Source organism: Pinus tabuliformis, chromosome 1_2 (genome assembly GCF_031772625.1).
Source record: "Pinus tabuliformis cultivar Carrire ecotype Pingquan chromosome 1_2, CPIR1, whole genome shotgun sequence".
Classification (NCBI taxonomy): Eukaryota; Viridiplantae; Streptophyta; class Pinopsida; order Pinales; family Pinaceae; genus Pinus; species Pinus tabuliformis.
In genome coordinates, this window is record NC_142298.1 from 380,416,729 (window position 1) to 380,443,872 (window position 27,144).

At 39.3% G+C, this 27,144-nt stretch overlaps 1 protein-coding gene across 1 annotated transcript in view; it reads right to left on the reverse strand.

The window, feature by feature from the left end:
• Nucleotides 1–1,727: 1,727 nt before the first annotated feature.
• Nucleotides 1,728–27,144, reverse strand: part of LOC149205963 (ferric reduction oxidase 6-like) — a 251,167-nt gene continuing 225,750 nt past the window's right edge. Inside the window, exon 9 of the mRNA XM_089395232.1 lies at nt 1,728–2,155. Within this exon, the coding sequence (XP_089251358.1) occupies nt 1,977–2,155 (179 nt within the window). The 3' untranslated portion in view covers nt 1,728–1,976. The remainder of the gene's footprint in view (nt 2,156–27,144) is intronic.

Genomic DNA, 27,144 nt, shown 5'->3' on the forward strand with positions numbered 1-27,144 from the left:
GTATCTCCAAGTCATCCCGGAGCTGTAATTCATTCGTTGTTTTCCAAATGGGGATGGCTCCCTCCCATTTACTAATAGCGTTGGCCCAAAAGAAAATCCCTTTGTTGTGGAGCGATTTCAGCAAGAAAGGGGCTATTTGGATTTTCCCAGCCCCTCCGGCAAGTTCATCCTGTCTGATCATTATTTTTGCACCTGTTTGTAATTTCCAAATAAGGTTTTGCCTGAAAAAAGGTTCCAATTCCTGAAACCCCTCCAAATAGCGAATCCTAGTGGGGTCCCAATATGATTAGCCCTGATCCAGAATGTCATGTCTCTGTTGTCCATGTATTTGGCACATAATATTAAAATCAAAGGAATTGAAAGTTTCAAAATCTCTATAACTAAGTAATATTAAATTTTCCATTATAAAACAAACATTTATTAAATTCCCTATTATAAATAAAAACAAACAAACAGCAAAAAAAAAATGGTTACAATCTTTATTAGATACATACATTAACCTAAAAAAGTAGTTACAATCCTTATTAAACTCCTTTAAATTCTATGTTGTGAAAGCTCACTTGTAAAGTAATTTAAATGGAATTAAGACAAATTTGGTTATGGTTTAGTTACCAGAGTTACCAAAAATCACGCTTGTAAATGTCGTAATTATTCTTTTTAATGTTTATAACAAGGCAACGGATAATCAAGCCAAAATGGAATAACTAAAGGTTTGGATTTTTATTTCATCTGAACACTAACATGTTATAACTTAAGCGGACTTCAAACTTTGGTATAGACATTTTGAAATAAATTCAGAAATGTTGGTTGGATCTTAAACTCAATCATATGAGAAGGAATGAGAATGAGGTGTCGATCTTTTTTCCCACAAATGCATGAGTCTAAACCATCTTTATTTTAAATTTATTCACGAGATGATACTGGCTATATTGAAGAACTCCGCTTACTAAATTTGGGCAGGTTGTTATATGACCTTAAGTCTTTCATCATAACATTTGAATTTGAGAGTTAACCAACTATGCCACTAAGTCTTCTGAGTTTTGGAAAGGGCTATAAAGTTTGGCTCAATCATGTATGCCACCGAAATAAACTGTTGCCTGGTCTTTGTTAGGTGTATAAAAGACTACAATAAGTTGCAGCAGAAAATTATATCAACTGAGAACTCCATGTATTTTTTATACATATATTTATATGTTAACCAACTATGCTAGTAAGCTTTTTGAATTTTGGAAGAGGTTTTAAACTTGGTCTTAGATCATTCTTATTCATTTTGGTAGAAGTATGCACTTTATGCAGATATAATTCTTCACACCACCTCCTTTTCTTTACTTATTTTAATGTTTGTATTATTTCGAAGTTAAGATGCCTAATTTCACTTTTTCCATTCTTATTGAAGTCCCTCAAAGATCCTCATCATTCTTTTGTAGTGAAACATGCACAAAAGCAAATCACTTTTTATAACATAGATGCATACAGGTTTGTAGATAACAAGCAATAAGCCCAAGATGCACCTTGTCACTGTCCACCTATCAGAAAATCATGTTGACTACGTCACCTTTGAGAAAGGATACCATTGGGAGATAATGCAGACACATTTTTGCTTCCGCTGGGTTTTCCTAGAGATCAAACTCCTACTCGATTATAACCGAAACATATTAATATTACAGAAATAGATGAATAAATCATTAGGGTCATTGTCTGTGTAATTTATTGTAGACAATGTCAAATAACCTTTGGGAAAGTTATAAAATTCATATGAAAGGATATTAATTTACATATCAATAATTACATCATATAGATTTTAACTTGTATAGGTACCGTGAGGCAATTTTGGCCTTAGTGAGCCTTACATAATCATGTCAACTCATGAAATAGGCCAAACTAATAGCAAGACAGCAATAGAATTGCAAACGAAACCTATGTAAACATAATACAATGAGCCATTATGTCATAGTGATATCTCTATAATTAGTTCATTACAGATCAAAGCTATGACTGTTGAAATGAAACACGGCTCTGTTTCTCGAGTTTCTCAAGTTTCTTAAGTTGTATGACCTGCATTCCTTTGCTACGCTTGTCTCTAAACTTTCAGGACCACATACAAAAACACCAATGTCAACATTCTCCCACTCATTTGAAACTTTCCCAAATATATCTGCATTCAAAACCATGTAAAAGATTGTCAGATCTTGAGACCATCTTGATCAATGTAGCAATTATGAGTTTCCATGGGGATAGTCACAAGCAATTGGTTTAAATGTACTACAAACCATATATGAAATAATCTCAATGCAATTAACAAAATGATTATTTCGAAATAATCTTAATTATTTAGTTTAACATTACAGGTGTGCCAATTGGCCGATTTTTCCCTATTATTTCCTGATTATTGCAGATTTAATCTTTTCAAGGCCCTCGCTGATTAATTGCTGATTACAAATTATTTCATCTATGTTCCTAACAGTTGTTTCCCAATGTTATTCATATTATTTTATAGATTTATAGATAGAGATAGATATTCCTTAAAATCTGATCTATTTAAATTTCTTATATGTTCATTTTGCCTTCTCAAGGACGGCATTTGACAACGGTATGCCTCTTTGGCAATGCATAATCATGATTTTCTGGTTACTCAAAGCAGGCAAAGTAGGGGTTCTCAGCTGTGACAATATCTTTAGTCAATAAAAGTAGAACATATTTTTCACTAACAAATAAGCCCACATATGATACAGTGAAAGATGGAAAGGTTGAAACACCATTTTGAAATGTGATTAGAACTCAGGAACTGGGATGCAATAAGACATTTTAAACGCACAAGACAAGAAGGTCCAGAAAGGCTCACGTTATAAAGATAAAAAATGGATGGCTGTAAGATGAATTGAATTGATAGCCCATGCCAATTTAAAATTCATATCAGAAGGCAGCCTTGGAATTTGATTCAATCACCCCTAGCTATCTAGCTAAACTTCGATGATAGTTGCAGTTAATATCACATTGCCATTCATAATAGAATAAATCAGATGTGAAATGCTAAAAAATTAGAAGTTTCTGAAACAAAATCTTACTGCGAATCATATTTTCATATTTTTTATGTAAAATTTAAGATGCCAACTTATAGCTTTGTTTTGTGAGTGAATACTACTAAGTTTTGGGATTTTACATATTGTCTCGAAGGATGAGGTCAATTAACGAAATAATATTGATAATAGACAGTCGTTGGAGACAATTAAGAAAAATTACACAAATAATTCAATAACAATATTTTCTATCGAGTTGTTACATGTTGGGTGACTAGACCAAAGTGATTTGGATGCAACGATTGAAAATACAGTCTGTTTGAAATCCATGTCAGGGTATATATTTGTTTGTCGCAGTAGAATGCGTGTGCATGTACCCACATAGGCCCATCATAGGCAATAGTCTCATTTAATAAAGATGGTGTCTGACGTAAAATTTAATTCAGTGATAGTAACCTTAGATGTACTTTCAGTCTCGATTTATGATTAACAAGAAGCATATTTCTACAGCATAAACCTAACCAAACATTGGAGAGATTTTGAATATGAAGCAAGTAGGAATTTCTTCTTAAGTATAGCTTTGTAGTATTTCAGTCTATAATAATATTTGCCACTTGTACAACTATGATACATAAATGTACAGAATCAGAAAATGTGAATCAAATGCATCACAGCAAGAAAAATGAGGATCCTATAGAGATTTATGCTTTCAACTAGTTTCATTTTCCATGAACACATGTTTATCATTACAAGTTTTATTGACAAAATAAATTTGAACAGAACATTACAAGTTTTACTGACAAAATAAATTTGAACAAAATTGTAGATTGAAAGCCAAATATATAAACCAGTATAGATCCATCTTTAGCCTTGATCTATCAAGTACCAGAGTTTGCATTTTAAAAGAAGTTTGAGTATGGATCTAAGCTGATTATATATATATATATATATATATATATATCACACCTCCTTCATTTTGAACAACACACCAATAAAATGTTGTGGTGATACAATTCTTCCTGAGATTGCAAATTTTCATTGTATAAATAACATTTTTGAATGCATAAATATATTCAGTGCATTGAAAAATTCTCACACTCTGATTATGTAGACTACATAGATTAAGCTTGCAATAGCAACAAATCTTTATTGCATTTCAGTGACCAAAAAATATACTTGGAAAAGGGCCAAATAAATGTGAAATGTTTTAACCATAAGAAATTTCTTATTTTCAATTACTTTATAGAATATGTACATAGTTGACATTGAAATAATTTGCTCAACATGGTCATTCAAATACTTTATTTTCAATTGTTTTTAATATATGCATAGTTGATATCAACATATTTTATTCATTGTTATTAATATTTCTTAAATCCCACATATAAAATTCATATTAAGAATTGAATGAATTATGCATCTCTCTCTTTCTCTCTCTCTATATATATGTCAATTCTATGTTAAGTAGAGAAGGAATTACACATCCCCTTCATACTGGTTTTTAATATCAATCAACTAAGTGAGCAAGCACAATGAGAGTGAGATTATTGATGTTTTGTAATGCTTTTAATTAAACTAAACAAATATGTATATTTTCTTTTCTTTTGATTATAGTCTATACAATGTTTTTCTTTAGCGAATATTTTACTTTTATTTTAAAAGGGACATGTGTCGACTCTAAGTTGAACATTGAAGAAATTACACATCTCCCTCATATTGGGCAGTAGATTGTGCCTCTGGGCTCAACAAATGGAATGATGCAAAATCCAAGTACAAAGATTTGGAGGTGGAATTGATTGGATAACACTTAAAGCTTAATTTAGAATCTATGGATGATCTGGAAGGCTCAACTTCTAGGCTATCTTAGTTTCAAGAGAGTGTAATGTACCTTTCCAAGAATATTGATTTAATTGTTCATTTTCACATGGAGAAAAAGAAACATCAAAAAAATGAAATGAATAATTAAATTAAAAAAAATTATAATGAGAAATTGATAGTATTGACACATGGTGTTTGGATAGTGAAAATTTATAAAAAGAACGCTGAGAGTTCATTCAAGGCATGATTTGGTTATTGATTTTGATAATTGCTCGGAGCCAGGGAAAATTTTAAGAACCCCCTCTAAATTTACATGTGTAATAAATGGGCGAATCTCCATGGTATATAGGAAAAATGGAAGGCGATTTTATCAATAATATGATATGTATATATAATTTTTTGGCGAATCTCTCACCAGGCATGGCTAATATTTTACTCAATTATAAAATCTTGTGTTTATTGAATACACAAATGAAATCATTACATTTCTTTAAAATATCTTTTGAAATCAAAATATCGATAACCTAGTGGGTGTAGGATAAAATTCACCCGTGCCATTCACAGAAAGCATGAGAAAAAACCTAATACTATATATAAAAACAAGAAAAATTCAAATTCATCACTTCTAGGGACCTCGTAACCACCCTGCCAATACACAAGTATGTTCCTGTTTGAAATTAGAAAAATGACCCAAATTACAATCTGTTTACTCCAGCATATGTTGGAAAGTTATAGAAGGATGACTAGTGCAATCAATCCATTCCTTTTAGCCCTAGATTTGTTTCAATTTAAAACAGAAGTATACAAATATACTTGTCCAATGTCTATGCTTTAACCATTCACCTTAAGATGTTTTTACAATATAATTTCCTAAGTCTATTTAATATCTTCATTATCATAAAAACCAACCTATATCCATCTTAACTCCACATCTACCACTCTTAGGGGGATGAAATCTATTTATCCCTCTGAGCACTTGGTAGACCCAGAATTAAAATGGATCTAAGATGATAGAATTTCCCCTTTAAATAGTCTATGCTCACATGAATACCATGGTATTACCATGGGTCAATACCATGGGTTATCATAAACCTGGAGCTTAAAAATTACTATTAGTAATTTATAAAAATTAATAAAATTAATAGTTGATTTTTATTTTATTTTTTATTTTAACCAAGCTAAAATGTTTAACATACATTAAATTACAACATCCATTTTTACTCTTGATCAGATCAAATATTTTTTCACTCTATGCTAGTTTGCATAACACGATATTTGATACCTCTCAAGGGTTAGTAGATCTAGAGTAAAGATGGATCTATGCTGGTTTAATTCCCCCATTTAAATAGGCTACATTCCAGGTGAATACCATGGGTCAATACCATGTGCCATTTTGGTGAATACCATGGGTCAATACCATGTGCCATTTTTATTTTTATTAATACTAATATTAGGGTTAATAATGTTTTTTTGCATGGTATTAATAACAATCTAGTCCATGGTATTTGTCCCATAGTATTTTGCCCATAGGTTTCACCTAAATATAACGCATTTTTTGAGTGTTTGTAAATATAAGGTGACTTATGGAGTAAATATAAAAAAAAGTTTTATTTGTTTACCATACCTCTCGTTTATTTATATTTTTATTAATTTACCCTACATCTTTTACAAATATGGTATTCGGCCCATAGGATTCACTTAAATAAAACCTCTTTCTTGAGCCTTCATAAATAGAACGAGGGTTATGGACTAAATATAAAAAGAGGTTTTATTTATTTACCATGCGTCTAGTTTATTTATATTTTTATTTATTTACCATACCTTTTGAGTAAGTATAAAAAGACGTTTTATTTATTTACCATACCTCCACTTTACTTATATTTTTATTTGTTTACACCCTTGCATGTATATAAGGTGACTTATGGAGTAAATATAAAAAATGTTTTATTTATTTACCATACCTCTCATTTATTTATATTTTTATTAATTTACCATACCTCTTTTATAAATATGGTATTTGGGCCTTTGGCCCATAGGATTCACTTAAATAAAACCTATTCTTGAAAATGGGCGAATGGATTCACTTAAATAAAACCTATTCTTGAAAATGGGCGAATGGAAGGTTGTAACTCCTAATTTCAAGGACTAAATTTACCTTTTTTACCCTCTCCCTTAAAATAAGGTGAGCTATTTGAGGTGATTTGTAAAAATGTACTATGATACAAAATATTCGCCCACTAAAAATTTAAAACCCCTTAATTTCGCCAAAGGGCGAACATTCGCCCCTAAAATTTTCTATGTTCAGAGCTCTAGTGGCTTACAGTGTGAAGGAAAATCTTTTTGGAGATCCTAGTTTAAATTGGTGTTGAAATACACACCCTAGCTAGTGGCAATTACTTTCAACAGTGGAACATCCACCCTAGCTAGTGGCAATTAGTTTCAACAGTGGAACATCCACCCTAGCTAGACAAGTGGGAGAACCACTTCAGGGTCTTCATTGATGTTGAATGAGTAAGGGGGGTTGAACTTATACATTTTCACGAGGATGGAGTTGTGGGCCAAATTAATCTCTCCATGAAGATCGAGTTGCCAAGGACCCAACAAAAATGTTGAGGAAGTATCCAACCAAGAATTCTCGGACATTTATCCATCAGGTTCTCTCAATTAAATTGATGTAATTTCCTATCATTATTATAAATAAAATAGTTAGGGTTTTGCAATAAATTATCCACAGTTTGTGATCCCTGGATTTTTTAATTGTTTAAATTGGTTGAATTTCCCCAATTAAAATCATTGTGTGTTTTCCTAAAGAAAGTTCATAATAGAATTATGGGAATTTTAGATAAATAATTAAAGGGGATATTGCAGTAGTATTGAAGTTGGTTTTCCTACTAGCCTGAAGGATTTATTTGAGAAATGTTGCAGTAGGAGTTATTTCTCTCAATGGAAAGGGTGAACATAGAATTCTTGTGTGTTTTTGAAGACTATAACATAAACCTCACAAGGGTGATAGAGCAAGTTGGAGCATGGGCATTCTCAGATGCGGTTAAAGGAAAAGGAATATAGATCTATAGGTGGAGCAATAGTGGAAGACAAAATGGTCAGCCTCATTGTTGAACAAAATCTTAACACCCATGTTGCAAATACAAAGGAAACAAAGATTGAAGGTGAAGTGTATGAACAAAGTATCAATGATGAACTGAGAAAAGTTTCATTTATGGAAGATAAACAAGATGCAGATAGAATATATGTGCCCTTAAGCATTTATCACAAAAACTTAATGCAACTGTTGATTTTTGGTAGCATCAGATGTGCTCTAGCCATGAAAATTGGTGGAGAGGCTAAGGCACATGAGATCTCCAAGACCCAGAAATCGTTTGGGGAAATTCCACCTGAATGTTGATAAAATAATTAATATTTTTAATGAGACCCTAAGTCTAAACTTAAGAAAATTAAAATATTAATGTGTATTAATATAATATGGGTGAAAAAGTTCTAAATAACAAGGATCAAGCCAAATCTAATCTTAGTGTTGATTAGGGACATAATCTAACCGTTGAATTGTCAATAGGAAAAGTATAAGAGGAGGCTTGAGGGTTAGTTGGAGATACACCAATTTGATCAAGAATTCGATTTTCTGGGGCAGGGTTTGCTAAGAAATCGAGTTAGTGATCTGTTGCAGCGAGGGGAATTTCGGCAAGAGGTGGAGAATACATAGCAATGAGGCAGAGATAGTGCTGGAGAGAGCACAGAGGCTTAGAAGGCTGACGCAGAGGCAGTCAGAACTAATGCAGAGGCTGAGGAGGCCAGCGTAGAGGACGTAGAGGGCCAAGAAGCTGACGCAGATGGTCAAGAGGCTGACGCAAAGGTTGACGTAGACAACGCAGAGGGCTGCAGAGCTGACACTGGGTTGAAGAGGCAGCACTGAGGAATTTTCATGGGGCAGACTGAGAGTTGGTTAGCTGACACAGAGCCATAGAGGGTGATGCAGTCTCTAGAGGGTGACACAGTTCCTGAGGGTAGCTTGGAGCAGCTTTCGCTGTCCAGCTAAGGGAACAGTCGAAGTCACTGTGAGGCTATTCATCCGGTTGCTGATTAGCCAGAATATCTGTCTCCGAAGAAAGGTACTTCTACCAAGGAAAATCTCTGAAGGGTGAGCCATTTCTAGCACCCTAGTTGTATTCAGAAAATTGCATAATAATAAAACCCTCATATCTGTTGCACCGGTTTTCCCGCATTGGGTTTTTCCGGGGACGATTGTCCAAAAATAACGATGTCCCTTGTGTTGTCTCAATTTATTTCAGTTGTTGATCTGTATATGTGTGAAGGTTGCATTTGTGTTTATTTCGGTATTTATATTAATAAATAACTAGTTAGTGGAAAGAACAAGTAGTAGATAATAAACCAAATAATGCAGTAGGGATTTCTGATGTGTCAGACTTAGAATTTCCACATGGTATCAAAGCATTGTAGATCACAGGAGGACTGAAGACACCAGCATAAATCTGAAAATTTGTAGCAGAAGCAGCTGTCCTGAGAGACAACGTTGTTCCAGAGCAGAAGCAACAAGAGAAGAAGTGACGCAGAGCCTGCATCATCATTTCAAGCTAGAGGAAGGGTTAGTGCAGAGGTAGAGAGAGGCAGAAGAGGCTCACAAAGAGCCACGTCATCCTGCTCAGCCACGTAGGATTGATGCAATTGGCTGGAGGAGCAGATTCAAATTTTGCTAAGATTGCGCAAAGCCTAAAAGGCTCAATTTCTTCAGTTTCCAGGGCTTGGGGACCTGTGGGCAGATTGTGATTTGAGGATCTGGTGGGACGTTGTTTTGTCGATACATAATAGTGTCTAACGAGACAGAACCAAGGTAGAGGGAATCACTACCTTGACAGATTTCTAGCCAAGGAATCCAGATTCGAGTTCCAGTTGCAAGGAGGATTGGAGAGGAGCGGTTCGACAACTGGCCATAGGATTTCCAGGAGGGAAATCAGGACTCGAAGGGAGATTTCCAGGAGGGGAATTGAGAGTTAGAGGGACTTCAAAAGTGGAGCTAAAATGGAAGTGAACGGACAGAGGGATCAAGATAGGTTGGACGGGGCTTCCAACTTTGTCATCTAGAAGGCCAGGATCCTAGTAGTCCTGGATCATCATCGCATCAAGGACTTTTCCCTGAAATTAGTGGCTATCCCAATTGACCAAGCTGAGAATGAGAAGTATGAGGAGGCAATGGAGAGGGCGAAGTGCATGATCCTAGATGGGGTCAATGATCATGTCATACCACATATTGCTGAGAATAACACAGCAAAGGAGATGTGGGACACCCTGACCACCTTATACCAGGGCTCTTCCGTGCAGCGGAAGATGCTATTGGAGAATCAGTTGAGGTCATATCAGATGTAGAAGGGAGAGCAAATAGATCCTTTCCTTCTCAGGTTGCAGGAGATTCACGACTAGCTTACTTCTGTGGGGTCTACACCAGATCCAGAACTTATGGTGAGGACTGCCCTGAATGCAGTCTCCGAGGAGTGGGAGACATTTGTCCAAAGTATTTTGGGCAAGGCTACTCTTCCCGGTTGGGAGGAGATGTGGGCAACTCTTCGACAGGAAGAGATCAAGAGGATGACCAAGGCGGGGAGTAGTGGTAAGGGAGTTTGAGTCAAGAAAGAGGAGGAGGATGCAACTCTAGCATCTACTGGACAACAAGGGAAGAGGAAGAGAAAGGAAATCTCCAAGGTTAAGTGCTTCCATTGTGGGGAGTTGGGACATTATGCATCCCAGTGTCCCAAGAAGAAAAACAAGGGAGAGGCTTCCGATTCAAAGGCAGCTCCAGCTAAGGCGGAGAAAGAGGTCGAGACTGATGACGATTGTGCCATGAGTGCTCATGCACCTCTAGAGAAGAGGTGGGGAGACATCGAGTTGTAGTCAGGAGGACTACATACTAGGGGCAGGATCCTTGAGGTGCCCAAACTCTTGGATCACATCTGGCTACGGGAGCCCTTAACGATAGTAGCATGATGACAGGTGTCAGGTGGAGAAAAGTGTAGTGGAGCAGCAAGGCAGTGCTTGAGTGCAAAAATCTGAGGCAGCGTAGTGGAGGTTGCAGCAGTGTGAGAGGCACATAGGTGTATGCAGCAGTGCAGTGGCAGCAGAAGGAGCACAAAATAGCAGCAGAGGCAGCTTCAGCATCACGAAGCTTCCAGAATGACCGAGATGTCAATATTTGGGAGAAGACAGTTACTTACTTCTCGGTAATTGGGTTGCAGTGCAGCAGTTAGCAGTGGCAGTGCTAGGGGCAGCATGGGCAGCGTGTTGAGAGGGAGATGCAGTACAGATGTAGCAGTGGAAATGGCAGTGTCATGGGCAGTAGTACAGGAAGCAGCAGTGCAAGGATGTGAGGCAGCAAGCTGAGCATCAACACAGGTACCGATGTGGAAGATCAGTGTGATGTTTCTATAGTGAAGCATTGCTAGAGCACATTCCTCGCTAAGAGGAAGTGTTGATTTTTGGTAGCATCGGATGTGCTCCAGCCATGAAAATTGGTGGAGAGGCTAAGGCACATGAGATCTCCAAGACCCAGAAATAGTTTGGGGAAATTCCACCAGGATGGATAGATATTAAAATAATTAATATTTCTAATGAGACCCTAAGTCTAAACTTAGGAAAATTAAAATATTAATGTGTATTAATATAATATGGGTGAGAAAGTTCTAAATAACAAGGATCAAGCCAAATCTAATCTTAGCCGTTGATTAGGGACTTAATCTCGACTGTTGAATCGTCAACAGGAAAAGTATAAGAGGAGGCTTGAGGGTCAGTTGGAGATATACCAAGTTGATCAATAATTTGATCTTCTAGGGCAGGGTTTGCTGAGAAATTGAGTTAGTGATCTATTTCAGCGAGGGGCAACTCGGCAGGAGGCCGAGAATACATAGTAGAGAGGCAAATATAGTGCCAAAGAGACAGCACAGAGCCTTGGAAGGCTGACACAGAGGCAATTAGAACTGATGCAAAGGCTGAGGAGGCCAGCGTAGAGGAAGCAGAGAGCCAAGAAGCTGATGCAGAGGGTCAAGAGGCTACGCAAAGGCAACAGAGGCTGACGCAGGTAGCACAAAGGGTTGCAGAGCTGACGCTAGGCTGAAGAGGCAGCGCTGAGGAATTTTCGTTGGGTAGACTGAGAGCTGGTCAGCTGACGCAAAGCCGTAGAGGGTGACGCAGTTCCTAAGGGTAGCTTGGAGCAGCGTTCGTTGTCCAGCTAACGGAACAGTCGAAGTCATTGTGAGGTTATTCATCCGATGCTGATTAGCCGGAATATTTGTCTCCGAAGAAGGGTACTTCTGCCAAGGAAAATCTCGGAAGGGTGAGCCATTTCTGGCACCCTAGTTGTATTCAGAAAACTGCATAATAATAAAACCCTCATATCTGCTGCACCAATTTTCCCGCATTGGGTTTTTCCGAGGACGATTGTCCAAAAATAACAGTGTCCCTTGTGTTGTCTCAGTTTATTTTAGTTGTTGATCTGTATATGTGTGAACGTTGCATTTGTGTTTATTTCAGTATTTATATTAATAAATAACTTGTTAATGGAAAGAACAAGTAGGAGATAATAAACCATATAATGCAGTGGGGATTTTTTATGTGTTAGACTTAGAAATTTCCACAACAACCTGCGGAAATTGATAGCCAGTCAGATTATAAAGTGGCACTTGGTCCTTACTATGGTCAAGATGCTATCCAAGGAGTATTCAATTCGAGAAAGGTCTGATGTAAGAGTGTTGTCCAGGTTATTGGTACCTGCAGAAACCCACTAGATTTATGTATGGTACTAGAGTTTATGTCTAGTATGCACAAGCAGAAAGGCATTTTCAAGCTACCAACTCTTTGTAAGATTACAAAGATCTCAAGTGTAGTTTTTGTTATAGTAAATCTTCAGGAAAAATATTCCATTAGTTGGTTCTTTTTATGATCTCGTGAATTAAAATTGATGGGAAACCAACAACCCTCAATAGCTCAAATGAATATGGAACATGAGATGATATTAGTGTGAAATTTTTTAATCTATTGCAACAACTGGAAATTATTCTTCTAACTGATTATTACTAAGTGCAGTGTATTTTCTACGTCAAATAACGAATAAAATTTCACCAAAATTAAAATACGTTGTGGAAATAAATATGGAACTAAGAAAATAGAGCACACACACACACAAAATTGACATCATTATTTTTGGACAAATGTCCCCGAAAAAACCCAATGTGGGAAGACTGATGCAGCAGATGATGGTTTTATTATTATTATGCATCAGTGAAAATCCGAGTATAATCTAGATGAAAAATTGGCTATCCTAGGAAAATAATCTAGCCAATAATTAGTGAGACAATTTTTGTCTCAACCGACACTGATTTAGCTCCAAATCTGGCACAAACTAGCTACTCGAACTACCCCTGCGTCAGCCTCTGCACTGCCTTTGCGCAAGCCAAACTCGCACTGCCTCGAAGTTGCTCTGATGTGATCGTTTCACCCAACTTAGCCTTTGAGAATGACTCGATTGGCCTTCTAGAATTTATTCCGGCCTCCAACAACTGAATCAACCCTCTCTTCAACTAAATCGGACTCCTCCTCTGAAGCTGCTTGCGTAGTCCCTGCGCAACCTCACTGAGGAAAACTCGACTCTCCTACTACTGACTCTACAGAACCGGAAACTCCTCTGAAATCACTGTCTCTGCTCCCTCTCTATCTCTAGGTTCCTTCTGTCTAGAACTTCTCTCCCTTGCTTGATCTCTGCAACTGGGCAGCTCAATCTCTGCCAAGGAACTCGACCTTACAAGTGTGCACTACATATACCCATCAAGTTGCTCCTATACTCTCTCGTTGGTGAACCAACGACCATAATTAGAACCTAATTAATGGCTAACATAATCTCAAAATCGATCTGTGTGAGTTTCCATCTAAGAATTCTCACCTTTCTTAGTTAATTGTTGTTAATTAATCACTTTTCCTAATTTAGACTTAGCAAATATTTAATTATTGATCAATTAACTTAATTTAGCTGTCTCTAGGTGTTTTTTCCTCAAACCTTTTCTAGGTTTTGGAGATATTGTGTTTCTTAGCCTCTCTGTCCAATGTCGAGACTAGAAAACCTATCTGATGCTACAAAAACTAACACTCCCCATTAGCGAGGAAGGTGTTCTCACTGTCTCATAACATTCTCCCATACGTTGATGAGGCCTAACTACTGTGACAACCTGCCACTACCCACCAAACTACTATGCATACTCTGATTCATCTACCACTCTGTAGCTGAATTACCCTGCACTTGCATTGTTGCTGACATTGAACTATACCTCCTACACCGCTGCTAACTCGGCACTACGTTGCAAGTGATCTCATGGTGTTTCTCCTACTGCAACTGAGAACCAATCTTCCTGCTACTGAAAAGGGTTCTCCATTATACCCATCTGTTCTCTGAAATAGATTAAATTAGCTCTCACTAGAGATTTCATGAGTATATCTGCAACATGCTCTTCTGTGGGAACATGTTGTAGATGGACTTCTCCACACTGCACATAATCTCTGATGAAGTGATATTGGATATCTATGTATTTCAACCTATCATGAAACACTAGATTTTCAGAGAGCCTGATGCAATTTTGATTATCATAGTATATATTGGTCGCCTCCATCCTTTGACTAAACAGGCTCACCAGCAGCTTCTGAAGCCATATAGTTTTGCACGTGGTTGTGCTAGCTGCCATATACTCTGCGTCTGCAGAGCTCAGTGCTATTGACTTCTGCTTCCTGTTGCTCCAAGAAACCATCCTTGATCTAATGCTAAGCAGCACCCTGATGTGCTCTTCTTGTCCACTGAACTATTTGCCCAATCTGCATTTGTGAATCCACATAGTTTGACACCATCACCTCGAGTATACCTCAATCCATACTTGATTGTGCCACACAAATACCTCAGAATGTGCCTGGCTACTGTCCAATGCACTCTCTTCGGTCCCACCATAAACTAATTGAGAGTGTTGACTACGAAGCATATATTTGGCCTAGTGTTGACCAAATACATGAGGGAACCAATAAGCTGTCTATACAAGGTGGGGTCAATGTCCTCATCCTCTGATGCATCTAGCTTCCTCTAGTTTGTGATCATAGGCTTAGACATGGCTCTAAAATCCTACATCAAGAATCTCTTCGGAATCTCTATAGCATATCTCCCTTGACCAAGGAAGATCTCCCCATCCTTTTTCCATACTTCCAAGCCTAGGAAGTAATGCATAAGCCCCAAATCCTTCATGTCAAATTCTGCTATCGGGTTCCTCTTGTAGTCCTTTATGAGCCTTGACGAACCTGTTAAGAAGAGGTCATCGACATACAACAATATGATGAGTGGCTCATCCTCTACCATCAAATGGTAAAGGTTGGGATCTACGTCACTCTTGACAAATCCCATCTGCTGCAAGTAACTGTCAATCTGACCATACCATTCCCTCGGAGCATGTTTGAGTCTGTATATGGCTTTCTTTAGTTTGCACTCATGTGTGCCCCTCTCATGAGTATCAAAGCCCTCTGGTTGTTCTATATATACCTCGTCCTCTATCACCTCGTTCAAGAAGGTTGTCTTGATGTCCATCTGGTGAATTTTCCATCCCATTTGTGTTGCTAGAGATATAATTGACTTGGTAGAAGTATATCTGGCAACTGGGGCGAAGGTCTCCTCATAGTCTATCCCTTCTTTTTGCGCATACCCCTTTGCCACGAACCTAGCCTTGCACTTCTCCATGTTTCCATCTATAGTGTGCTTGATCTTATAGATCCATCGAGAGCCCACAACTGACCTATCCTTAGGCATCGATACTACCTCCCAAACATCATTTTCCATGATGTATTTGTATTCCTCCACCATGGCATCCACCCACACTTGATGTTGTGTAGCCTCCTAATAGTTAGAAGGCCCTACAACCTATGCCACCAATACGTGGTACCTGTTTGGCTATCTGTGTTCCCTCTTGTTTGTCCTAGGAGCACCAATAAAATCCTTGACATCTCTCAATGTCTGACGAACTTCCCCACTGGTTCGACCATTAGTGGTGGGAGGATCGACCAGCTCCTCATCCTGCCTCGATTGCTCCATCTACTATGAACTCACTGGATCTCCTGCACTTGAGGATATGCTGGTACTGGTAACTATACTAGAGCCTTGTGACTGACCTTACGATGGTACCAACAGTTTCCCCTACTGCTGGAGCAATGGAACTTCTATTAACTCACTTTGATCACTTGTTGGCATCTCACGAAATTTTTTGAAGGCTTGTCCTCCATAAACTTCACGTCCCATCTCACAATAATCTTCTTGATGCTAGGAACATAGATCCTATATGCCTTAGAGGTTCGCTATACCCAACGAAATATCCCCTCTCTGCAGTTTGATCCAACTTGGTACGCTTCTCATCTGGTACATGGCAATAAGCTATGCTGCCAAAGATCCTAAAGTGACTAACTTCTAGCTTCTTCCCTGAGAAGACTTCTTCTGGTGTTATCTTCCCCAATGCCCTGTGAGGAACCCTATTCTGAATATACATAGTCGTACTACATGCCTCTGCCCATAAGAACTTGGGAAAATCCTGGTCATTTAACATCGCATTTGCAGCCCCACCTATAGACTTGTTCTTCCCCTCTGCTACCCCATTCTGTTGTGGATTGTATGGAGTTGTCCACACCCTCCTGACGCCTTCCTTCGAACAAGAACCTGTGAAATCACTATTTGTGTACTCACCTTTGTTATCTAAGTGAAGCACCTTGATCTTCTTCCCTGTTGCATTCTCCACTAGAGCCTTAAACTCCTTGAAGCGACTAAAGACCTCATCCTTGGTCTTCAAGAAATAGATCCAGGTTTTCCTGGAATGATCATCAATGAACGTGACGAAGTACTCGTACCTCTGTGAGATCTAGTGGAAATAGGAACACAAATGTTTGAGTGTATAAGCTGTAAGACACCATCTAATTTGCTATCACTTCTTGGGAATGTTGCCTTAGCATATTTACCAAGCATGCACCCTTTGCACACATCATCATGTTCCGTGCCTAATTCTTGAACACTTGTTACTGTCTCGCTAAGCATTCTAAGTGCTCCATGATGTAAATGTCCCATCCTCCTATGCCATAAATCATTCAAGCCTCTCCCACTGTTACTGCCATTTGTCTCTATTGCCTTTGGAGAATCGAACTGCAACTTGTTCAATTTGTTGTTTCATACCCCAATATGTTTCACCTTTTTCCAGTTCTGGTGTTTGATGAACACCTTCTTCCCTACAAAGTGGACATCATATCCTTTATCTTGTAACTAGGATACTGAAATCAGGTTCATACCTAATCCTAACACATGCAATACATCTGTAACACTGGTGCTTGCTCCTGACTCCCTCTGAATATCAATGGTACCTCTCCCAACTGGAGTGCATTTAGTCCTATTTCCCATTGTTATTTGGAAGTCCATCTCCTCCTCATTGTAGCTGGAGAAGTAATATCTAACTCTAGTCATGTGAGTTGATGCTCCATTGTCTATATATCAGACTCCCTGTGAAGCTGAGCTAGATAGGCAAGTTGTCTGAGAAAACTTGTCCTCCAATCCAGAAGACAATTCAGTAGCCCCCCAAATATCAAATCTGTCTGTGGCCATACTGGAGGATTCTGGAAAATTTACTAAAGACATCCTGAGTATAATTTTGTGTGCTCTTTCTCTTCCAATCAACATTGATCTGTGACTGTTGGACTAGCTGCAAACCAATCTACATCTAGATTTGCTCACTGGAACTGCTTCTCAGAAATACCACTACCTGCTGGAACTACTACTAGGCTATTCAAAATTCTTTTTCCACCTGCAACTGAAAATCGAACCCTTGCCCAATAATTCGCACTTCCTAGCTGGACCTTTGTGCATATCTAGAATAAATTCGCTCAAACCCCCTATGAACTGCGAAATTTCTTCCTCTTCGTTACTAAGCTCCCGATCTATCTTCAACACTCTTTGATACCATGTAAATTTTTTTAATCTATTGCAGCAATTGGAATTTATTCTTCTAAAAGATTATTATTAAGTGCAGTTTATTTTCCATGTCAAATAACGAATAAAATCACAACTGCAATTTTCACCAAAATTAAAATACGTTGTGGAAATAAATCTGGAACTGAGAAAATAGAGCACACACACAAAACTAACACCGTTATTTTTGGACAAATGTCCCTAGAAAAACCCAATGTGGGAAAACCGGTGCAGCAGATGAGGGTTTTATTATTATTATGCAGCAATGAAAATCTGAGTACAATTTGGATGCCAAACTAGCTATCCTAAGCAAATAATCTTGCCAACAATTAGTGAGACGACTTTTGTCTCACTCGACACCGATCCAACTCCAAATCTGGCACAAACAGGCTACTTGAACTGCCCCTACATCAGCCTCTGGGTAGGCCAAACTCACACTGCCTGGAAGTTGCTTTGATGTTGTCACTATGCCCAACTCAGCGTCTGAGAATGACTTGCTTGGCCTTCTGGAATTTCTTCTGACCTCCACCAACTAAATCAACCCTCTCTTCAGCTAAAGCGAACTCCTCCTCTGAAGTTGCCTGCACAGCCTCACTAAGGAAAACACAACCCTCCTACTACTGACTCTATGGAACTAGAAAATCCTCCAGAATCATTGTCTCTGCTCCCTCTCTGTCTCTGCATCCCTATGAAAGAAACATTCTCTTCACATCCCACATAGAATTCAAGAGAGATCAAAGAGATATGAAGCTAGTGGTAAATTGTGTAGTAGCAAGGCACACCAACTCCTTGTTATTGGTGAACGTTCTCATCAAATGAAGTGCGCGCACGCACATACACACACACACACACATATATATATATATATTTGTTATGTTTTTTGATGATTTAACAACATCCTTGACAAAAGGAATTTTCCCTATGTCCTCTAACATCAAGTCAATACAGTGTGCAACACAAGTTGTCCAAAACAAGTTAGGATGTCCCTCCATAAACAGCCTGCCAGTAGTAACATAATTTGCAACATTGTCCATTATGACCTAGACAGCATGTTGTGGAGCTACCCCCTGAATGAGCATACCCAACAAATCATATAATAATTGTGCATCTTTGATATGTGTAGATGCATCAACAGAGTTCATAAACATTGTCCTCTTGGGAAAATTAGCCAAGTTAATAAGGGTTATATCCTTTTGATTAGTCCAACCATCTGACATCACAATGCATCCTGTGTGTTCCCATGATGCCTTGAATTCCTCCAATCTTGTAGTGCAATCGGACTTTTCATTTCGAAGAATAGGCCCTCTCAAGTCATCATAGGAAGGGGCTTTGTACCCTGGGCCAACAATAGCAATAACATCAAACATAGGCTGGTAAAATGGATTGTTCCTAGCAATGTTGAAGGGAATGTCACTCCATAGAAAACAACTACCTACTAGCTTGTCAGCTTCTTCCTTCTCCTTTTTTAAGGGTTGACCAGATAGACTGATCCGGGATCCTTCATCTACCAGAACTATCCAAGATCTTTTACTTCTGTGATGTTGTTAGAATTTAAAAGAGCACATATGCATGATTATATATATATATATATATATATACTTGTTATGTTTTTTTATGATTTAACAATATCCCTGACAAAAGGAATTTTCCCTATGTCCTCTAACATCAAGTCAATACAATGTGCAACACAAGTTGTCCAAAACAAGTTAAGGTGTCTCTCCATAAGCAGCCTGCCAATAGTAACATAATTTGCAGCATTGTCCATTATGACCTGAACAACATGTTGTGGACCTACCTCCTGAATGAACACGCCCAACAAATCACATAATAATTGTGCATCTTTGATATGTGCAGATGCATCAACAGATTTCGTAAACATTGTCCTCTTGGGACAATTAGCCAAGTTAATAAGGGTTATATCCTTTTGATTAGTCCAACCATCTGACATCACAATGCATCCCGTGTGTTCCCATGATGCCTTGAATTCCTCCAATCTTGCAGTGAAATTGGCCTTTTCATTTTGAAGAATAGGCCCTCTCAAGTCATCATAGGAAGGGGCTTTGTACCCTGGGCCAACAATAGCAAGAGCATCAAACATAGGCTGGTAAAATGGATTGTTACTAGCAATGTTGAAGGGAATGTCACTCCATAGAAAACAACTACCTACTAGCTTGTCAGCTTCTTCCTTCTCCTTTTTCCAAGGGTTGACCAGATAGACTGATCCGGGATCCTTCAGCTACCGGAATTATCCAAGATCTTTTTCTTTTGTGATGTTGTTAGAATTTCATTTAAAAGAGCATAAAAGAACCACATGTGCATGCTTAAATAAGAGGAAACATGACAACGATCAGCAAATCAAGAACACGATACATTTGATAACGAAGTTCACCCAATGTGGGCTACGTCTCCAGGCTCAGTGTCAAGATGGTAGAGGCTACTTCATATAATGCTGGAAATGATGATGATGTACATGGATTGTTGTTTTTCATAACAAGGTAATATTCCCTCAATAAGAGTGGCTTGTCTCTCCACGAGACGTTCTCCCTACAAGAATTCTCACTCAAAATGGCCTTCCTTCAGCATGACAAACTAACAAGATCTCACATAACGTGGCAATGAGTATCCCCTCAACATAGTTACACGGGGATCTCAACAACAATACATAGCATGAAAAGCTAATGACATCTCACATAATGGGGCAATAACGATACCTCAACATAGTATCAAACAGGGATCTCAAGGATAATACATCATCTCAGCAATAATGAAAGGAAACATTACATCACTGCTTCATGTACCTTCACTTCTAAAGATAGCCAAAAAATAAAAGGCTCAACTGCAAAAATTGACTACACCACTGAATTTTTGGCGTCGAATAGTGTAAATTCGACTACAATTCATCTAATTCTGACATTGTCAAATTCTGGGCATTCGGGAATCTTTTAGATTCCCCATGATTCTCCAAAGATTCTACTTAATGGGTTGACTGGAGATCTGCTGCTGAGATCACAAATCTGATCTCTCCATCATGATCCTTGCAGAATTCTGAGACTTTTGAGTATAAAGTTGGCTGCATTCTGACTCTGGTGAATTTCAGCCTCCAAAAGAATCTTTTAGATTCCTTTGTATTCTTCAAAGATTCCACGTTGCGGGGTGCCTGCAAATCTGCTGTTCAAATGGTGAATCTGACTTCACCATCGCGTTCCCTCTGAAATTTCGTGAAATTAGATAGCATTCTGACAATGTGAAATTTTATGTCCCAGGGAATCTTTTAGATTCCTCTCTGCATCAAGGAATATTCTCGGCAAAGATTCTATCTCGAAATTTGTGCCGCCATAGTTTTGCCTCGGCATCCATATCAAGGTTCCATCTCCAACCAAATGGTCCGTCAGGCCCCGTTCTGCCACCTCCTTCACTTATGGCTCCATTGACCTCTCCCACAGTCGAATGACAAAGAAGGGTTTTTATATAAAATGTGTGGCAGAGTTTTCAAAACCCAACCACTTGGCGCATTGGTTGATCCACCCGGGCCTAGGGCATTAGGCCCACCCACGGTTCACAGGTTCGAATCCCGTGTATAACAATCTTTTTTGCATTTTAAGTAATTTGGAAGGGTGGTTATGCATATTATGCAACCGTTTTTATTTTGTTTGGTGTAATATGTTATGGGGCCGCCGCATGGGGGCCATTCAACCCACGTGGCCAGCACGGGTTCGATACCCGCTGGCCTCCCATTCACTATACATATCTCGGTCATTGAAACGGCCAGCCCATTTTGGGCTTTAATATTGTAATATGTTATGCCATTGGGGTGGGCAAGTCTGGTGGGCCTAACCAACCCCTTTTTAATTATTTATTTTTTTTGGTTTATTTAAAACTGATAGCTATTTTTCAATTTGTCAAAAATAAGGGTCATTGGGAAAATTAATTAGGCAACAATTTCGCCCGCCTGGTGGCTGAATTCCGTGCGTCGGGTCTCAGTGAATTTGTAGGACCATTAAACCTGCCACTTGTCCAACTTTGACCAAAACTTTGACTAGCTTTATCTTCTTCATACGAACTCGGATTTGAGTGGCGTTCACACTGTTGGAATTAGGGTGATGAGCACATCGATCTGGTTCTAGTTTAAGAGAAATCTGACCACTTTGAATTTTGAGCTATTATAAACCCTCTTTGACCTCTGAGGGTCTTTGGAGCCACCTGGATCATAGATGGTTGTGCACCAGGTGTGGTTCTAGGGACAAAAAATGATGAGGCAAATGCGGGGCTGATTGTAGAAGTTGATGTTGGAGAAGAACCACTCTCACGGTCACCTACCACCACTCCACCCCTTGCCATTTGAGTCTCCATAGCTTCCTTGTTTAGTTTGGCTAATTTCATATCATCTAATGATTTGAGGGAAATACAGTTTATTTCTAGAGATGCATTTGGGCAAATTCCTACTTCATGTCCCAAAATTTGTGCAAGATGAAATTTCAAGCGGAAATCTCCCCCTGTCATATGCTTCCCACACAACTTGCAACTCAAATTTGATCTATTGAACCCCCCATTAGGTTGACCATATTCCCAAATAGGGTCCAAATGTCTTGGCATGTTTATTGAATTTTTTAATGTAAGATTGAACCTCGGGCACAAGAAGAACTTTTGAATTTTTGACAATAAAAACCCCTCTCCACTCAATGAAACAATAATGGCAAAAAAACACACTCTCTGTCCTAGCAAAATCATGGAAAATAAAAGGGTAAATGAAACCCAAGGAAAAAACAAAAAAATAGGGTCGAATTTGATACCCATACCTGCAAATTTGTGGCTTGTTGAGGAAATTCAGTCCACAATCCAAATTTATTTGAGTGGGATCCTAAATACCATTGGTTGTCTCCTCTCTTAGCTTAGTGGATTCATTCTCCTCCTCCTTGGCTCTCTAACTTGACCTTTGTTTGCAAAATGACACAAAAAACCCATCATAAAAAATTTATAATCTTGTTGTTTCGCCAATGATTTTTTTCAGGTCAGCTCCCGATTTAACCATGATTATTACGATAAATCTGCAATTTTTTCAATGAGAAAAATCACCCAATTTTATTGGGCGATAAAATTGGCTCCTTCAAAAAATCGCAATCTACTGATAAAATCACAATGTTCGCAACATGGAGTTGACCATAGGTACTACAAGGGAAATGGGGAGGAGGGATTCAACAAATAATCTAAAATATGATATTTAATTTATAAGCAATAGAATGATACTCTCTATTTTGCCTTTGATGCAACAAGACTCTACCTCAGCCCCACATTCTCTTACTCCTACTGTTTTAGATTTTGATGCCAAGGTAATGGATGGACTCATACAATGTGTTCAGTGGATGGTGTTGATTCCCATTAGATGCTTGAATATTTTAGAATAGATGGACACATAGACTAGCCATTGGAACATTTGGATAGGACATGAATTTCCCATATAGGACCACTAAAGAACCAAGTAAGATTCAATCTGTTTTAATCTCAATTTCTTTTCTACTCAATGGAAAATAATTTAAGTGTTTTTTTAATTCATTGTATACATTTGGAGGAAAAACTATTGTAGAGAGAACCAAATTCACAAAAACTTGCAATTTGGGTGCGCATCCAAACTTACAGCTCTTCAAGGTGCAAGCATAACTAGAGTGTGTTTGGGAAAATACACGCAAAGAAGCGTAGCATGTTAGAAATGTTCAACTAAAAATTCTAATTTACAATATTTTATTAATTTATGAACCACTTCCATCTAATTATAATATGACCCTGATGCAAGTTATATTCCTAGTGCCTTAATGGGATGATCAATGTCTACTATGATTTTATTCTATACTAGGTGAAGTAGATTGATAAAAGACCTGATATGAAGGCCATTTTGTTGAACACAATGAAGACCATCACTCATTCGAGGGTGGAGGTCAAGAGGCTTGTCATGGAGGAGGCACGTAAATGGTAGGAGAAGGATGTTGATGCACTGGAGAAGGTTTGGGGGGGATAAAGTATGGGGTGTTCCACTTCTAGCGTATACACCTTTGGAGGAGGAGATCAAGAGTGTATTGATGTCTCTATGTCCACAAAGATAGGTAGCTAGTGGAAGCCATTTCACTTTTACTTTGACCTCCACCTCAATCATAATGCCTTCCACTTCAACCCCATAATCATCCACCTCAGCCCAATAGCTACCACCTCAAGAGGATGAGAAGTTACTTTTTCTAGTAAAAACGGTAGAAGAAATTGATGATCCATAGTTTATTCATCATCATAGAATCTAAATGAATCATGAAATACATTTATTAATTTTTTTGATGTGATTTCATAACAACCTCACAACTATTAGGATTTAGGAAAACCATCAGGGTTTAGTGTCAAAATGTGATCTATCACTTAATATATTACACATCTTAGATAATGGTTCTATTTTCATATTTAGGAGGCGATATGTGTTGGACATCGGATAAACCAATGCTCCCCATGTGTTTCGTGACATGGACTAATCGTCTCTCGTAGATCCTTATCTCTGGCAATGCGATCATTGACTAACACTTGTAGGTTTTGGTCTAATGGCAATCGTGATTCCCAACAAGTGGTATCAAAGTGTATGTCACGAGTTCGATACACACCTAGCTCGCATTGGGCGGGAAATTGTTGGACATTGGATAAACCAACGCTTCCTCTGCGTTTCATGACATGGAATAACCACCTTGTAATGTTCCTAAGTAGGAATATGAGTGATATTAAGAAAATAAATTGTGCAGTAGCATATAAAATAAAAACATGCATTAGACATCCATGGAAACACCGCAAATATGGAACTGTTGAGCCATATATTATAAAATCAGAGAGCTAGATACAATATGAAATGGAATGGTGCACCTGGGCTTGTCTCAAGGACAAGCTTGACAAAACCCAGGTGAGAAATAGCTGAGCTGAAGACTGCCCAGCTGCTGCACCACTCTGCACTGCATTGTCCCAATAAACTGCTATCATGCTGAACTTCGACCTGCTGGAATGTGCCCAAAAAATTATATCCTTTGAGCCCCAGAGTCCTTGGACAAAACCCAGAAAAAATAGGAAGGGAATTTCTCTGGTTGTGACTTTGGATTTTCAGCCTCCTTGGAGCTTCTCCCCAGCTGCTGCTGCCAAATTTGACTTGCAGGAAACAACATGCAAATCCTTCTGAAAACACCACTGAAACGCTGGATTCACCTGTGCTAACTAACTCCTTGCTCCCCGGATAGCTCTTGGCCAAGATGACTTCTCTCCCAAGCCCCACGAAATTGCTACCAGAGGCCTCTGCACAATCCCTCTGCCCAGAAAGTTGTACAACTAATACACTGGTCTAGCTGGCTGCAAATCCCAGTGAAAATGCCCTCAACAAACAGCCTCCTCAGCTCCCGGAACTCCCAGCAAGCAATGGACCTCCCTGCTGGCTCTAACTCCACCTGCGTGTTTCTGGCTGCCCAGGAAATACGCAGTCCCCTTCTCTGCGTTGTTGGCTGAAGTGTGTGACTGAGCTGAACTCTCTGAAATCCTTGTGGAATAGCCTCCCTAGGGCGGGCACAGATGGTCCCCCGAAGAAGAGGTTGAATCTCCCGCTTGAGAGATTCGTGGCTAAACAGCCGATAGACTCGCTAAGCAGCAGAGCGTACTAAGTGTGTTTGTTTGCAAATGTTCAAGATGGTCGAAAATGAGAGCTCCTCCTCCTTTTATCACCTTGGGCCCCCTTAGCCTCATGTGGGCCCCTCCATCCACCCATTCGATTCCCTCCAAGCTCATCGAATGGCCAAGTTCGAATTACTCATGTGGGTGGCCCCCACATTCCACTAGCTGCAAAAATAAAGTCGAATTCCCCTATAGTTCCTAAGTCTAAGTGTGGGGTCCTCCTCCTAAGCCAAAAATGGAGCCAAAAATGTGTAGTTGCACCCTGTGACTAATATGTTTGAGAAGGGACATGACAGTCCTCCCCTCCCAAATGTTGCTTGCCCTCAAGCAACCTCAAAGTTGGGTGCTCCAGTATGTGCTCACCTTCCTAGGTGGCATCCTCATCCGGCAAGTTCTTCCAGCGTACCAAGAACTCCTTAATGGTCCTGCTCCTCAATCTCCTCTCCTTGCTCTCCAAAATGTCCTTTGGTTCCAACACCAAGTGGCCCTCATCATCCAGCGGGGGTAGATCAACTGCTGTTGTCACTTGTTGTCCCAACACCTTCTTCAAGCATGAGACATGAAACACATTATGGATTCTACTCCCCAAAGGCAGCTCCAGCTCATAAGCCACCTCCCTAACTCGCCTAATCACTCGGTAGGGCCCATAGAAGTGTGGTTGTAGCTTCTCGGCCCCCTTCTGTTTCAGCATAGACTATCTGTAAGGCTGCAACCGAAGGTATACTAAGTCCCCCTCCTCAAAGTGCCTCTCTGTCCTGTGTCGGTCTGCATACAGTTTTTGTTGATTTTGGGTTGTCACTAAATTATCCTTGAGAGCCTTGAGGATATCTTGGCTCTCTTGGACCCAGTCTTTGGCCTTTGGGGCCCAGCTGTCTCCAAAAACAATATCAACAAAAGTCAGTGCATCATATCCATAGAGGGCACGGAAAGGAGTCATACCGATAGACATGTGGTGCATGGTGTTGTAGCAGTACTCGCCCAGGTGCAACCACCGAATCCACGTCCTCTGCTGACCTGTCACATAGTTCCTCAAGTACCCCTCCAACCACTAGTTGACTCTCTCCGTCTAGCTATCTGTCTGAGGGTGATAACTGGTGCTAGGAGTGAGCTTCGTCCCAACCAACCTGAAGAGATCCTGCCAAAAGCCACCCATGAATTTGTTGTCTTTGTCGCTCACTATGTTCTTGGGGAGCCCATGTAGCCTGAAAACCTCCCAGAAGAACAACTCGACAACCTGTGCAGCCGTGTACCTAGTGGGGATGGCGAAGAAGTGGGCAAATTTGGTCAACCTGTCGACCACTACGTATATGCAATCCTTCCCCTGTACTGTGGGGAGCCCAGTGATGAAATCCATTGAAATACTTTCCCATTTCCCCTCCGGAATGGGAAGTGGTTGTAGTAGTCCTGTAGGGTGAGTCAGCTCCCCTTTGTTCCACTGACAGGCCTCACACTCCCATATGTGCTGTAGCATGTCCTCCTTGAGGCCCTTCCACGTGAACCTCTCCCAAACAACCATGTAAGTCTTTCGGAACCCCTGGTGTCCAGACAGTGGTGAATCGTGAGCTGCCTGGAGTATCCTCTCCCTCAACTGCTAGT